We start from the raw sequence: 15,834 nt of genomic DNA, 5'->3' as shown, positions 1-15,834 counted from the left end.
ATACGGGCGGCACGGCGGGTAGCGGTTAGCATGTCGGCGCTAACCTGCGTTGGCTGCTTGGGGTAGTTGAGGCTCTCCTGGGAAACATGCTCGCGAGGTCCCAAATGAGGTCGGTACATCGGGTAGGACCGCGTGAGATCATCATCTTCCTCTGAGTCATCATCATCACGGGGTCCCAGGAAGTAGCCAGCGCATCCTCGCTGGGGTGCCCCGCCGCTCCCGCTGCCATAAGAAGAGTAGCTGAGCCGGGAAGTGCAGCGAGACGGAAAGGCGCCGTTGTCCGAGTACACCGGCTCATCTAGAAAAACATGGCGTAAGAATCCAAATCATACACCGTTTTTTTTTCATCCCACATTTTTCTCTGCTCTTCACCTTGTTGTGGAGTCAAGCAAAGGTCCGAACCGACGTCCACAAATTTGCCTTGGTCTTTCAGCAACTGTTGGAAAACAGAAGTCATGTCGGACTCCCTCGTGCCCAAATTCTTCATCGTCAATCACCCGTGGGTGACTTTGCTCAGCACACACACACCTGCTGAGAGCCTGGTCCTGAGTCCAGGCCAAAAACGATGGGGTCCACAGTGAGACGCCTTCGGGTTTTTTTCATCTGCTGGGAAAAACCAAATGACCAAGACTGATTTGATTAAGTCCAAAAATAAAACAGATGGAAGAACTCCAGCATGACTTCCTCCAGTGTGGGCTCGTGTACCTGATTAACGCAGCGCTGTGAATCGGTGGCATTCATACAACTGTCTTCCAATCCCAGGGCTGCAGGACACAATAAGATATCAATGCATTTTACATTTTTCACAATATTTGGTCTTTTTTTCTTTAATGATGAGTCAATAAACTTAAACGCTCCGAGCACAAATAATGACATAAAGAAATCAAATACTTTGTGTCATCTATCTAATATAATAACAAAATAATAATAAAAATGATAAAACAATAATAATAAAAATAAAATATATATAAATTATATTAAAAATAATCTATTTAATGTCATCCTGTTGGCAAGATTGGGTGAGCCCTTCCTTTGTTGTATGCTAGCTCATTGATGTCATCAAAACAATAGCAAAGCGCTGCAACTTTTAAAAGGGAGTGTTGTTTAGATGAAAACATTAAAAGAACTAGATGATCTCAAAATGGACTTACTGTGGACTTCGGGGTTGCTCTGTGTGTCGTATTGGTGATGCTCTGGGGGGGGGGCAAATTTACAGTCTTAGTGTGCTGAACACAAACGGAAGGTGCAGTGCAGTGTTTTCGTAAAGGTTGACAGGAAAGCGCAGCCAACGTGTGTGACGTCATGCAAGATGGATTTAATCCCCGCAGTCACATGAACGTCTACTTTGGAGCAGCCGACCGGCCATCACACCAAAAAAAAAATATTCGGGGCCATCGCCTTGTAATTAGCTCTTTCGTAAGCTCGTCGTTTCCAAATCAATTTCATCTAAACAAACATTAGTGAGCATTCTTTTGGGAGCAGATGGTATCATTGGCAAGCAAACACGTGACTGAATGATCACAAGGTCGGCTTAGCCAAGCCCCGCCCACCAACGCTCGCTCGCCATCTTTTCCAAACCGTGTGACCGAGCGAGACCGGGACGAATACGCGAGAAGAATTATGCAGCTGCGTCTGCATAATTCACTCGCGTATCTTGATTTACACGCTCGGGCGTGAGAATATATTGGCCAGGTTGCCAAAAGTTCATCAGTTGAGAAAGGGAGCAGCAACGCCAACTGTGAGGTCATTCATCGTAATTGAGTGTCGCTTGCTTAGGCCCACAGATCAAGATCAGAAATCTTTTCAAAGATTTGATGTCGTCATGACAACTCGTCTAACTGAAAGTTTCCTGTATCTTTTTTTTTTCCCAAATAATTCTGTGGCAATACGTAGAAAAGAGATTATTCCGATTTTCCGAATCCGTTGGCCTGATCGCTGCGTTCCTTCCTCCGAGTCGCAGCTGTCTTTACGTCATGGTATGTCTTTTTTACATTGTGTCATCGTCTCCATATAAACACTTGCATGTATAAATGCTACTTAAGTAGAATACTCAAGTACTTGTACATAACAACTTTCCTCCCGCTCCCAGTTGATCCCGAGTGACAAGAACATGGGATATTTCCAGATGGGGAAAGAAAAAAAAAAAAAAGCTCAGAGAAGGAGACTCGATTGCGGCTGCAGCTGCGAGGAGCCAGGATGGGGGGACAGGAAAAGATGGAAAAGATTAAATCCCATCAGAGATTTGGCAGAGCGCAAATGTGTGACTTGTTATCCAAGCTCAAGCCCAAGCCCAAGCCTGACTACATGTCACAAGAATGAAGACGCTCACGCAAATCACATCGGCTTTCTGGAGCTGTTAGCTGTTCATCCCGCATTTGAATTTTGACAATACAAGTTTACCATATTCAGTAGCAGAACTGTAAGAACGTCCCTCATGGTTGTCTAAGTGGAAACAGGCTTCCTCCATCTTGTGTCCTCACAAGTTCATCATGAGAAGAAGCAGTTCACCTCAAAACACCCCCGACAACAAAAGTCTGTTTTGTGGGCGGCCTCTGGGACACAAAGGCTGGAGGCGTTGCCCAAAAAGCACAAAATGTTACAGAACCAATTTAGAGCTGCTTGGAGAAGTAGTAGAACACAAATCAGGCTAATCCGAAATTGAAGGCGAATCACTTTCTGGAAGCCTCAACGCTAACCGCTAGCCCTGCCCCGACCCAAAAGCTCAGCATAACTCTGAATCCATGCGACAAAGAGCAGGAGAACATTCTAGTCAATGAAGTCCAGCTACCAGCTAAAATTGATGACAATCGATCAATCAAATTGATAATTGAATCAATTATCAATTTCATTGTTGACTGCCAAGTTTTGGAATCAGCTGTCTCTCAACCAAAAGGCCGAAAAAGTGTTTGCACTTTTTTTTTTTTCCTTCCTGCAGATTTTCGCACGGGGTTCAGCAGCGATAAGATGAGGTGTCACTCCGCCTCCAGCTCACTCCAGACTTTGTGCAAAGGGACGGAGCGGGATCACTCACTTGCATCGTCGTCGTCATCGTCATCCCAAGAGTTCTCCCCACCGAGTCTTTTGAAGAGCGATCGCATCACCTTGGCGCTGCCGAAACGCTGAAAGCGCATGCGCACGTTCTTGTGGTACCATTCCAGGGTGCCGATCTTGAGGAGCCTTTTGGAGAGAACGTTGTGTTCAAATTGGATTTGAACGTGTCAGTTTGGCAACGTTTCTTGGCCTACCTGGCCATGTGACAGGCATCACACAGCCAGCCGTGCTCCTTTTTGTTGTAACGGCTGCAAGAGCCGCAGACGTGCAAACGGCAGTCCAGACACTGCCGCTTGTTCTTCACCAGGAACCTGAAGGTCTTCAGACAGCGAATGCAGTGAGACTGCGTTAAATCGGCCCACTCGGCCAGCATCTCTCTTTTAAAGTCTTCTCGCTCAATCTTGGTCTTGAGCTCTCTGGGGACGAAGAACACATTGGTGGTTAAATTGCCTCAGACGTGTTTGCTTCAAACCAAAGTGGTAGATGAGCTTTGCTTTCGCAACTTTGCTGTTTGCACGCTACTAAAAAGGGGGGCCGGAGAACCCGAGCGCAAGTCCTGCTCAAACAAACACGTCCTTGCTGTGACTTGGCCGCATTTCTTTTTTGAATGACTTCGGTGCTTTGAGCAAATGCGGCATGACCTGAAGCTAAAGTGTGTGATTATTCAGAATGTGCTGGCCCAAAAGTTGAAGAACAGGCAACTAGTCCCAGACATCAGACGTGGCTTTGTTTGCTGGAATCTGGCACAACACCCAGGAAGGATGAGAGGATGCTTGTTTTTCATTTTGCCTTCCTTCAAGGCCAGCTCTTTAACTCATTGCCCAGATCAGTAGGTTAAACGGAATAAACTACTCTGTTAATGTCCCGCTAAACTGCAGCAGATTTGGCAGCCGGCCATGAATAATCATGTAATTCTGCTCTGATTCGAAACATCACGTCAGGCACACATCTACTAAACAAAACGAGACTCGTTTATTGTTGCCAGACGCAGCTTTTCCTCTCCTGGACTTGGCTAGCATCAGTGTTCGCATTAGCTTTCAATTCCATTTGGGTTTATTATTCATGCCACTTGATGTTTAAGTTGTGAGCTCAGATAATTCTCGGGTGTTTTTAGGATCACCGATTTGGAAGGCCTGCCTGCCTGATTCAGTTCACAAAAATACGTAAATGCAGCGGCAAGCGAATAAACATTTACGAGATGTGGGAAGAAAAACAAGAGAGTTCTTCTTCTTTACCATCTTAAAATGACGCTGAAAAGAAATGCCAGCCTTAAAGTTTAAAGCAGCCTTTTTGTTGGGTGAATTTCCCCCAAAATTTGGGTGGGATAACTGCACACACCAAAACCGGTATTGAACAGGATGTGCGTCATTTTGGTCATTTGGGGCAAATTCAATTTTATGACTCAAACTTCTTTTGAAGCAAGTCGATTTTGTTCAAACATGCCCTGATTGAAAGCAAGCTAGCAGGATGACTGGATGCGCTGTCAACAACCACAAGAGGGCGGTCTCTTGAACCCATTTCCGTGTTCTGACATATCTCAGCATCTTAAGTGAGCCTCTAATTTGGCCTGAGCTTTTCAGGAGTGAGAAGACGGTCAATCCTTCATATTTGATTTAAAAAAGGCAGCGGAGAAATTTTTTTTTTCTTTTTGCGTCGCTGGCAAACCTTAAGTGGGGAATGTGAGGACATGGGCCAAACGTTCACTCAGACTCAAACAGCTGTAAAGACTTAAGCAACAGATTGTTCCCAGACAAAGCGATGGTCTCGGTGTCTTGCGTGTCTTGTCTCCAGAAAAAAATGTAGATTTCAAACTGTGAACTTCACTGAGCCAAAAGTGCAGGTAGGTATGGCTGATTATGATCATGGGAGGAAATTGGTGTAAAATCAGCCTCTCGTGATGCAAGAAGAAAGTGACTTGACCGCCTGATCGTGTGTGAACAGCCAAGAAATCATAACAAAAATCAATAAATGCAATTTATGATCTGACAACGCGAACATCTAATCCTCGTGTAGTCCACAACCAATTTTTATGCAACCACTACTGAGAGGACCAAAAACCAGAAGTTAAAGGAAAAAAGTTACACAAAGCCAAAGAAATGATTTGGTCTGGATCAAACTTTCCAAAGATTTTTGCGACTTTTGCTTCATATTTGTAGTGTAGAGCTGCTCGAGCGTCATGTGGAAGGAAACATGATGAGAGCGGAAAAGGCTTTTTACGATCAGGCATGTGAATCCCATTTTGGACTCCCACTCAACTTATCCGATTATGAAACAATGTTTCACATGTTTGTTTACATCCATGGACACTGGCCTCCAAAAGTATTGGAACAGTAAGGCAGGGTGGGAGGGGCGGGGTTAGAGAGGAGTGTAAACCAAGTGCTCGACTTTCTTACCCAAGTCTGTCTTCCTCTTTCTTCCTCAGGTCGAAATCTCGCCGAACAACTTGCCACACGTGTTTGGCCTCGTCGTCTGTGAGCTTGGAAAGATCCAGCTCCTGGACGCTCACGCCGCCCATCATTCTCGTCAATCAAAGGCCTGGCTGCTAACTTTTAACAGTTCTCTGTAAGAAGAGGTGGATGTAAAATGACACAAAAAATCATAATAAAAAACAAACATAAAATGAATAAAAATGAATACATTTAAAAATAAAATAAAAAGATGATAATAATCCATCAGTGGCAGCTTGGGATGGGATGGCGGGAGACATTGAAAATGTTGTTGCTCAAGTTCCTGCTCACGTTTTTCCATGCGTCCTCTTCTAACGACACGTCCAGTACTTTTAACGTGGATGAGCTCAACAGGTATTTAAGTGGCTGCTTATTTTCCAAAGAAGTTGGCAGGAAAACAAATTCTCATTCAGAGATGCATAGTTGAAAGGAAAACTATATCCATTGAACTTATTTTCCCACTTTTGTTTTTCCCTTAAATTGTTTCCATTTCAAATAACAGTAGCCTACATTTTCAGCCAAAAAAATAATGATCATATATGAAAAACACCAATGAGGAGATGTAAAATGCGGAGCAAAAATGGAAGCGGCTTGCTTACCCTGCGGAGCCAGCGAGGAGCCTAACACCGAGCCGACTGGAGGGCAAACGCCAGCGGCGGCCGACGGCAATTCTAATCACATGTCTGCTTAGCGAGGAGGAGGGCGAAAGGGGGGGCTGAGACAAGCCGCTTCCATTTGACAGCACTATTTGCAGCCAATTCACATCAAAAGGGCAGCACGTTGGAGGCGGCCATCTTAAATGGAGCCAAAATCCCAAGTCACATGTCATGCGGAACAACTTAGCGGACGGGCAAATGTTGACCAGTCACCATTTGTGGGATTTAACGTGACGAGCGCAATGAAACACATGTGTTAAATGTGTCTTGTCAGTGTGGGAAGTCGTTGGTCCAATTTGTTCTTCATCATTCACTGGTTGTTGTTTTCAAAGTGGCTAATTTGATCCCCCCTGGGCCAGAAATCCTGTTTCCTCATTTGTTTTGTCAACAAGCTCTTCCATCTTCCTGGGCCACTGAGGGGCCACTGAGGGGCCACTGAGGGTCCTCCCCCCCCCCCCCACTGCAAAACACACCACAGCACCTTTCCAGCAACTCCATACGAGTTTTACTGCCAACTACCACGTGCCAATTAGCCTCAAATGTCAGTGAGGTCACATCAAGCTGTCAACGTTTGAACGTCGGCTTCTCCATCAGTCCTTTGGCTGCTGTCTTGCGGACTAGCTCCACCTACAGGATGACGGCAGTCGAGCGGACGTTGACAATGCATTTGAAGATGACAAAGAGCAAAGGTCAACTCATCCCCACGTCAAATAATCAACAAGGGGAGAATGGCCGATTCAATTTCACGCATGGGTTGTCGAGACTTTTTGGTCTGGCCACTTGGATCCAATTTGGTGGAGCTGTTGGTTACTTGGTAAAAGCTGTTGCGTTTTCCGCTATGTCCTGACCAATTAACTTAATAACGTCTGGGCGTCTCCTTGACCGTTTTCCTGTGTCGTCAGATTAAGATCCGAGTGTAAGCATCGCTTCTCATACGCCGTCTCGGATTGTCTCTCTCTCTTTGCCCTTCGGAGCGCAGGAGTTGCCGCTAATTATCGAGCGACAAAAAAAAGAAAGTTTTGTGATGAAGCCATAATTGCACTTGCATTCCTCCTCCGCTCCACCGACTTGAATGCACGCAAATGCCCACCGCCCCCCCACCGGGCCTTTGTGGATGTTTACAAAAGCCCAGACGGGAACCCAAACATGCACTTTTGTAAATGTATACACATAGAAACTGCCTACTGGTGAGCGAGAGTGTGTCTCTCTCACAAATTCCACACAGTATATGAAACATTGAGTGAAGTAAGCCTTTGGACCAGAACGGAGATGTTTCGGCCCCCTATTCAAAGGGTCGTTGTGTGTTACGCAACGTGGATGATATCCAGCGGTTTTATAGGAAAACCTCCATTTTATAGCTTTTGGATACGTCCAAAGTTTCCCTTCACGCATCCAATGAGGAACACTTGGAGATTCTTTTTACATATGGACGCTGTTTGGATCATGACATGATGTAACTTTTGGGTTGCAGAACATGTCAAACCATGTGCTCTCGTTCGGCGGTTCTCAAATTGAGTCTTTCCTTGTAACTTGGCGTCCCACAAAAAAAACCTAACCCTCATTTAAAAAAATCAACATATGGAGAGCAGGGGCCAATAAAATAACAAACATTTCTCCTCCCTACTTTAGCTTTGGAACCATTCAAAGCTCCAAAATGATTGGAACATGAAAAAGTAGACGCAAAAATAAGTCTCAAGGACAATATGGAACAGAAAGTCAGGCATCATTCCAGGTCAATCACTGGGCTCGTACTTGGAGAACTCCTACGAGGGAATTTGGCCAAATCTGAAACAGACAATATCTTCACGGACAATTGTGATTGAGTTTGTCTTATCAAAATGAACCAATGTGTACTTGTCTCATTATTTCGGAGACTGCCTGAAACACATTTTCAAATGGAAATAGCAGACAGTAGCACCATGCTGCAGGTCCGGAAGCTCGCTCCCCAGTCGTGAAGTAGCACCAAGCCATGTGGGCCAGCGCTCAAGTTGTTTGCTACATGCAGGCACACTCAACTTGTAATACGGCCAAAACACACACACTCACAGCTGATTATGGGGTTTTAAAACAAAAACATCATGTTTTTTTCCCTCCATTATGACACAAAATTGCAAAATGTAATAAATAACACAAGCTGTCCTTTGGCCCGACCAAAGTTGTAATGACCTCATTTTAGACAACAACCACATTTACACTTCTAATGGTATCTTCTGTCTTTCTTGGCTGACCGCAAGCTAAAAATTTTCATTAACATCATTCCTTCCACACCCTCTAAAACATCTGTCGTATAAATGTTGCTCGTAAAAACTTCCACCTCAAACACACACACACACGAATCCAAAAAGCACAATCCACTGTAAAGCATCGAAGTTGGGATGGAAAATCCTGTATTGTTCAGAACAATGAAGACCAAAAGCATGCATGGCTGAAAAGAAACAAGTCCATTGTCTTCCAGCAGACAGCTCAGCCCAAAATTCTACAAGAGCAAAAAAATGAGGCAAAACAGTGGCCAGACAGTCACCCACAAGCATCCAAACTGTACCTATGGAAATGTCAAGCTGTAGAAGGTTGTGGAGTTGAAATTCATTTGCTACCAGAGTAACCATTAGAAAATAAAGTTTGACAGCAATTTCCTAAAGTCAAACAAGTGTCAAAAGACAGATAATAATAGCTAGAAGGCCATCATTGATCGGGGAAATGTAAGGATGCGAGGCCCGATGAATTCCAGATGGCGACCGAAAAAGTCGTCGCGTGGAAACTGTAAAGCAGCGTGGTGGAAAAGACGAGCTGAGTCACATCTGTAAAGCTCGAGGGGGGGGCAAAATCTCCCGGAAGAAAAATGGACCCATCCATTCGCATCCGCACCATGCTCGCCATGCGTCGTCATGGCCGCCGGCCTGAACGTTAATCGACTCCAGCTGTCGATTAAACGCGCACAGCACGGCCGCTCAATAGCGGCCATTGTTCGCTTGGATCGTCGCGTCTAGGGAGCTTTTTGGGCTTGGCAGAACCTGACCTGAGGATCCAGCCGGAGCCAAGGCCGCTTACTCTTGAAGCTTCCGGACGCAAACGGGAGCCCGGAGTGGACACCATTCCACATTCAAACCGGTTGTTCCTGCATCAATTTCAAACGATGAGATGAAAGTTGCTACAGTGTACGTTTTTCAACATCTTTTCAACGGGATGCAAAAATGTTCTTTTGGACATGTTGCTTGTAACTTTACCTCCAACGCTGATGAAATGGCCATTGTGGGAAAGAGACTGAGTAAGAGGGGAGGGGGTGGGAGGGAGGGAGAGGAATATTCCAGAATGACTTTCCAAACCCCAAATAGGCTGTGGAAACATGTGCGCATCACTAAACGGCTCATGTAAGAGAAACGGCTTTTCTCCTCAAACGTGACTCTGGAGACACTGAGTTCTTTTTCACTATAGTGCAAGTGAATGATTGGAAAGACCTTAACTGCTTTCTACGCATTGAAGCTTCTGGAAAGCGTCGTCCGAAAAAATTAAACAAAAACATCCAGAAGCTCAAGCAATAAAACAGAGCCAACTATTATTTTAAGAATAATTGATTGGACGCATCTAAACGCTGAAATCTGGACACATTCCCAAGCAAAATATGCTGACGAATGTCAAAACATTTCCAAGTCAAGGACAAGATGGCCCAACGAGCAAGAACTAGGACGGCCTACACCACTTTACAATCGAAACGGTTCCGCCCATCTGGTCTTCATTTTTTGTGAACAGACATGATCCGCCAAGAAACTCCAAAGCGGTTTGACTTCGCAACATGAAATTTGGTAGACATGTCTATCAAGGGAGTCTACAGACGCCACGTCCAAAAAGACGCATCGTCGGCCATCTTGGGCCAATTTTTGGTCATTTCCAGTTGCGCTCTCTTACCAAATTTCAACCACAAGATGAGATCAGAGACAGTAAATGATGTGAATAATCTTCGACTCTGTAAAATCTTTCCGCAAAACACAAAAGTCTTTTACACGTTGCCGTGCGGACATGAGGAACGGATGATTACGACAATGTGACGGGAGCGTCGTGCTCTGCACATGAAAAGTTTTTTTTTTTGCCGTGCCAGCACAAAAGCGCCAGATGCATCAGAAAAGCGAAATGGCAGTATAATCTGTAGCTGTCCACCAGTGAAGCAAATCAAAGGATCCCTCGGGATGGGAAGCAGCTGCGCGCCCTCGCAAATGTGCAACATATTCTCATGTTTTCATTCCTTGTGGTCGTCAACATTTTTCTTTTTATAATTCCGCCTTCTTAATCAAACCATCAAGGGGATCCAAATACGTAGGTTGAGTGATGCAAAATCATTAACATGACATCATGCTGAAGACGGTGACTTGTGCTTTGAGCTATGCGGCCATGGTGTAATTTCCAGAATGTGCTCCTCATTGTTTACTTGGGCAATAAATAAACAAGCCATAAAAAGATGCAATGTTTGGATGAGCGACCAGGCAACAAAGTGTGAAATCTCGCCGTCCGCTTCGGCTGTCCGTAGACGCCAGCAGATGCAAAACGGAAAGAGCGTTGAAGCAGATGTTCAAGACGGACTTTATCCCAAACGGGGCTGGAGAAATAGTTTGGGGCCTTCCTCTTGGACTCGTCCCCCTGAGCCGTGACTCTTCTTCGTGGAGAGAAACACGCAAACGTGGCATGCAAATAGAAACAATCGCTCTTGACATTTCCTGGTAAAAATTGTTGAACGCGGGCCATCCGAATGTACTCAATGGCGCTAAAACGTCGAGAAGCCATGGCCAAAATGGACCCGGGGGGCAGGGGGGGGGTGACCATCTGGCTTGAAGTAGTAAAACGTCTTGGACAAACAAGAAAAGCCCAGTTGCCTCGGTTCAACCTTTGCAAATAGGAAGTCGGCCACGACCAACATTAGCGAACAACTTTCACAGTTTCTCCACTTTTCAAAGGAAATGACCATGAATAATTTAGTTTGGCGTTCCACAACCCTAGATGGAGAAGCCAAACTGAAAGCGTTTGTCATTGACTCATTAGTGTCCCATAGAAAAAAAAGCGAACGAGACTAACGTTTGCTGTAAAACGAGCAGACACTTGAGGAGATGAGAGTTTCTGCAGCAGCTGCTTCGCCGAGCCAAATACAACAGAGACGGACGATAAGCGATTTGTCAGAATGAGTAGGACGGAGTTTGTTGTTTGTTGGCCTTCCCGCGTGAAAAGAACCCAAAGCAGAAATGGCGCCATATTTTCCTTTTGTGTACAACTGTAAACATTTCCCCCACTCAGCTCAATCTGATTCTGAAACTGGGAATCCCATCCGCCGCGGAAACACTGACATTCAGTGCCATTGACGTCAAAGATATTAACCGGGTTGGCAGTGAATGAGTTAACTGGGCCCGTCATAAGATCCTCAGAGCGTTGAAGCCATGGCAACTGCAACATGTTTTCCAGCCATGATTTATTTCATCACCTGGATGAATGAGAATCTTCAGGTTGCATCAGTGCAGAGAATTTTGGCAGTGTCAGTCCGGGTCCTCCGGTGTTGCAGTTCTGGCTAATCTTCTGGAACTTGGCGACGGCACCGGGGATCTCGTTTGCGTGACCATCGGGTTACTGTCTCACCGAGGCTGGTTTTCTTCGATGAGTCAGTTTGGGAGTCTCGCTCGAGTGCGACTTGTTCGAGTCGTTTGTGTAACAGATTGGTTTGACCACTGGATTGAGCTCAACTGAACCACAGAAAATGGTGTTTGTTAGTTTAGTATATATTAGGCATGACTCAGAGTTTCTTTTTGGAGCGAGGAAAGTTTTGTCCTCAACGTGCAGGCCAGTGCATGTTCTCCTCCGGTGACTTTGCATCAAACGGCAAGGACAGTTAAGTGATGGTGTCATTTTGCTATGATGAGTCAAAATGCCAAGTATACTCTCAGTTGATGACTAATGCGGCTATGCGCTTCACAATTTCCACATATATGCAAGAACCCCTCCCAGACCACTAAAGAAAACGACCGTTTGTCTCATTTTTTAATTTTGGAACTGAGGGAACGATAAGTCAGAGGGGATTGACGACAAGCGTTGCATTGTTATGCAGCCAAAGAAGCGTGTGGCCATCAAAGCGTCTCTTCACCACAGCTGAGACACCTCAAAAAAGATTCAAATGCCTGCACAGGAAAAGTACAACTGAAGATTCCTCCACTTTTTCAAAGGAATCCGTTTTACCCTCCACATAAGCGTGGGGTTAATAAGAAAATCAAATGAAGCTCTTTTCATGAGCCTCGTAGATGACAATTTGGGCTTTGGGGGGGGTTATAGAGGGATCTTAGCACTTATCAAATTCTCAAAGTTAGCAGCTCATCCAGCAGTGGTTGCCTAGCAACCGGCGGGCGCCACAACAGAGCATTGCTGTGCTGCAAATGTTGGCGTGAGTAATGCTTTGCACTCAACACAACACAGGCCAGCGTTATAAGCACTTCCATATGAGTCTTTTTTGCTGTGTGCGCGCACTCCATGAATGAAGATCTGCATGTTTGAAGATACCAGAGCTTACCTTCGCCCACCGAGGGGAGAGAGCAGACGTCAACGCAGCCATGTCGCCGGAGTTTGCGCTGTCCACCTTTGAGACGTGACCTCCAAGAAAGCACGTGAATCCATCCATCCATCCAAGAAAAACATTCTTGATGTTCTTTTAGTCTGCAAAGTCAAATTTAGCAGCAACACTATGCAAGTCACTGTGAGGCCAACATTGTAAATATGTACGTATCAATTCATTTGCACCTCATAAAAAGTTACACCGCCAAAATTCGGCGGTGGCACACGTGCGACTCGCACGGTCAACTGCTGTGCCGTGCTACAAACAGTCATTATAAAACTATAAAAAAGTCGCTTTTTTGGCGCTTCGGCTATTTTTCTTCCTGTTGGAGCCAAAGACTTTCATTCACTCCGCAGCGTAATTACCAATGTAGTCAAATTGCACATTCTTGAGAGTGGGGTTGCATATTTTCCGGCGATTTCGATTGACAGCATCAAATCGAATTCATCGTACTTTGAAACAAAATGGAAGAAATGTATGAATTTAAGTTCAGTTGACAACAAGAGTCTCAACCGCCATTTTGAAAGCTGGCACTTGGTAGCAGCGTGAAGGTGTGGCATTATCCACGAAAACACACCAAATAATAAAAGCGCTTTACGAGCACACGGTTAGCATTCGCCTCACGTCCGGCACCACAGAATAACTTTTTTTTTTTTTTTAAACATCTCAAGCTCGCAGTTTGGGTAAGAGACAAGGTACACCCTGGCTGAAATGATCATAGGACGCCTGGAGACTCACCATAAAAGGAAATCACACACACAAATGACTTGACCTTATTCCTGGACCCCAGGAAAAAGTATTTTCTTTGACTATTGTCGGCCTGAAAATGTGGTTTATTTATCAAAACAACCCCAAAAAGGTTGAGAGGTGCGCCTGAAAGGGAAGACTCAAATGTTAACAAGTGAAGCTTTTGTAGCACATCCGTCACAAGTTGCTGGAGATGACAAGCGAGGTAGAAAGAAATCTGTGACATCATCTCAGTGCCTCCAGAAGCAGACCAAAGAGGGCAGCAGTATGTGTCTGCTTTTCATTTAGTCCCCACTCCATCCCCTCCTTCCTCCTTTTCCTTCACAGAGAAGTAAGTGGGAGGGAGGAATAGAGCGAGGCGGCAGAATTCCAAGACTTTGGAAATTTGTCCCATCCCAGCCGTGAACTCGGCGCCACAGCTCCTCTGGGTCGAGACCGAGAGGGTGCTCGCCTTCCTGCCTTCCCGTTCTGTCCTGTCCTGAACCCCTTTCCCCACCCTTTGGGATCTTATCGAGGATAATGACCACGAGTCTTCTTGCTGACATCTACAACTGATACATTTCTTTTTCTCCTTCCACTTCAGAAGAAAGTCGAGTGTGGAGCCCGCGCCGCATCAGCTCAGGGTAAGCTTTGCGACCTCTGCTTTTCGGTCATGACGTGCACGTGTCGATGGTGAGCTTTAATGACAGGCCGCTGGTCCGTTTGGCTTAGTGAGGGGCAAAAGGTGAGGTGCAATGCAAAAGGTGACGTTGGACATATGCTGCTCTGCTGCTGGCAATGCTGTGGCGTCTACCTGGGCCCTCCGGGACTGGCTCAAAATCCAGAAATCAATGCAGAAATCACAGTTTGTTCTGCAGCGTTCGTTTTTTTCCATCCCCAAAAGGATAAAAGTACTTATCGTTTTATAATAATGAACAGTGGATCATATAAACTCATGTATAAAATCTAGGAAAAATCTTTTAAATATATTTCAGACAATCTCAAATAAAAAAATTGATTCTGTTTTGAAAATCTGGGGAAAATTAAATAGATATACAGATAAATGTGTTTTCTTACATTATAATGATAAAAAAATAAACATTCAGATTACATTTACTCAGTGAGAATCAAATCCCAGTTCAGAGTAAATGTATGTTTCGTAATTATAAATTCAGTTTTAAGTTTATTAGACTTCTTTTCTCAACTCATACATTTAAATTTTCAATGCAAGCATTCCAATGAAACAGTACAAATTCAATTTATGGACTTCAAATGTCAGTTTTGTCCACAAATGACAGTTGCTGAAGTTGCTCTGGCTTTTGCATTCAAGAAGATTTGGACTGCCTGCACTTGCATAACTAAGGAGTCTTTTTGGATAGGCGAGATGTTTCCACTGCAGCAGTAGCCCCAAACCACACCCTCCTCGCTCGCTCGCTCACTCACTCTTCCTCAACAAGTGAGCGAGAGAATGGAAAAGTGTCAGGACAGTATTTTTTTTCCACACAACGAGCCAGATGAGTCGTGTTTCGAGGAGAAAGAAGAGAAGGACCAAGTGAAGGAAGGGAGAGAGGGAGGGAGGGAGGGAGGGAGGACGCCAGGTGTGATCTGTCAATCTCCCGTTTTAGTGCAATTTGCTGAGGACACACATTCACCTGCATGGACAAAGTCACGATTTTGTCAAATGATGCCTTTGAAGGACTAATCGATTCATTAAAGATTATTTTAATGCACGATGAGTTGTCGATTAGCCTCTAGTTTTATTTCAACAAATCTTGATGACGTTACAAGCCCCAAAAGTTATTAGCCTTGTCTTTTGCTGTAAGCTGTAGATTGTGGGCCCACTTAACTGGGTGCTCTTAATTTGTGTTCATGTAATTTAGTGGTACCGCCCCCCCACACACCCACCTTGGCTGCTTGTATTGTTTCTGGCAGAAGAACTCCTAACAAAGGTTTTGAAGAAATAGACTATAAATCAGCATGTTTTATAGCTATTCCACTCTCTCATGCGGACTCGCCTTTTTTTTTCTTCTTTTTTTCCCCTCCGTGATGCGGTGCAGATGTTTGGAAACTTGGAAGGTTCTGAAAGCTTCTCTATTATTTATGGCCGCAGATATCTGTAATTGCAAAGGGTGTAAATCAACAGCCGGCGGTTCAAGTGTTTGAAAGAATGCAACTTGAAAATCGAACGTCTCCCTCAGTGGCGACTCTTGTCCTCGTTGCCATCCTGTGCCAAGGTGACGAGTCGGCGATGGGCCCGCGATGGGCACCGTCATCCGGCCGGCGCACATCTGCTCCGTGTCAGACGCATTAACACAAAGCAGCTGTGTGGAAAACTCCCCCCCCCTTCCCCGAGCTTGTAACTTTATCATGGAACCGC

The 15,834-nt window shown here is 45.0% G+C and overlaps 2 protein-coding genes across 9 annotated transcripts in view; one reads left to right on the top strand and one right to left on the bottom strand.

The window, feature by feature from the left end:
* Positions 1-15,834, bottom strand: part of mlphb (melanophilin b) — a 58,804-nt gene that overhangs the window by 2,408 nt on the left and 40,562 nt on the right. For 3 of the 8 annotated variants that reach the window (XM_088382422.1, XM_088382419.1, XM_088382420.1), the window contains exons 3-11: positions 12,690-12,832; positions 5,445-5,611; positions 3,246-3,467; positions 3,032-3,177; positions 1,152-1,193; positions 706-764; positions 529-606; positions 373-436; positions 45-298 (exon numbers count right to left, since the gene is read on the bottom strand). In XM_088382422.1, the coding sequence (XP_088238548.1) occupies positions 45-298; positions 373-436; positions 529-606; positions 706-764; positions 1,152-1,193; positions 3,032-3,177; positions 3,246-3,467; positions 5,445-5,569 (990 nt within the window). In that variant the 5' untranslated portion in view covers positions 5,570-5,611; positions 12,690-12,832. Of the gene's footprint in view, positions 1-44; positions 299-372; positions 437-528; positions 607-705; positions 765-1,151; positions 1,194-3,031; positions 3,178-3,245; positions 3,468-5,444; positions 5,612-6,097; positions 6,423-12,689; positions 12,833-15,362; positions 15,402-15,834 lie in introns of those variants that run through there. The other 5 variants (XM_088382423.1, XM_088382425.1, XM_088382421.1 and 2 more) reach the window with 4 other exon arrangements.
* Positions 13,733-15,834, top strand: part of col6a3 (collagen, type VI, alpha 3) — a 39,166-nt gene continuing 37,064 nt past the window's right edge. The window contains exon 1 of the mRNA XM_088382437.1: positions 13,733-14,101. The gene's annotated coding sequence lies outside the window, so the exon portion shown is untranslated. The remainder of the gene's footprint in view (positions 14,102-15,834) is intronic.

This window comes from Syngnathus floridae, chromosome 8 (genome assembly GCF_059516105.1).
Source record: "Syngnathus floridae isolate MCC-2025c chromosome 8, RoL_Sflo_1.0, whole genome shotgun sequence".
NCBI lineage: Eukaryota > Metazoa > Chordata > Actinopteri > Syngnathiformes > Syngnathidae > Syngnathus > Syngnathus floridae.
Note: the sequence above shows the minus strand (reverse complement) of the source record. Positions and strands in the feature narration are given on the sequence as shown.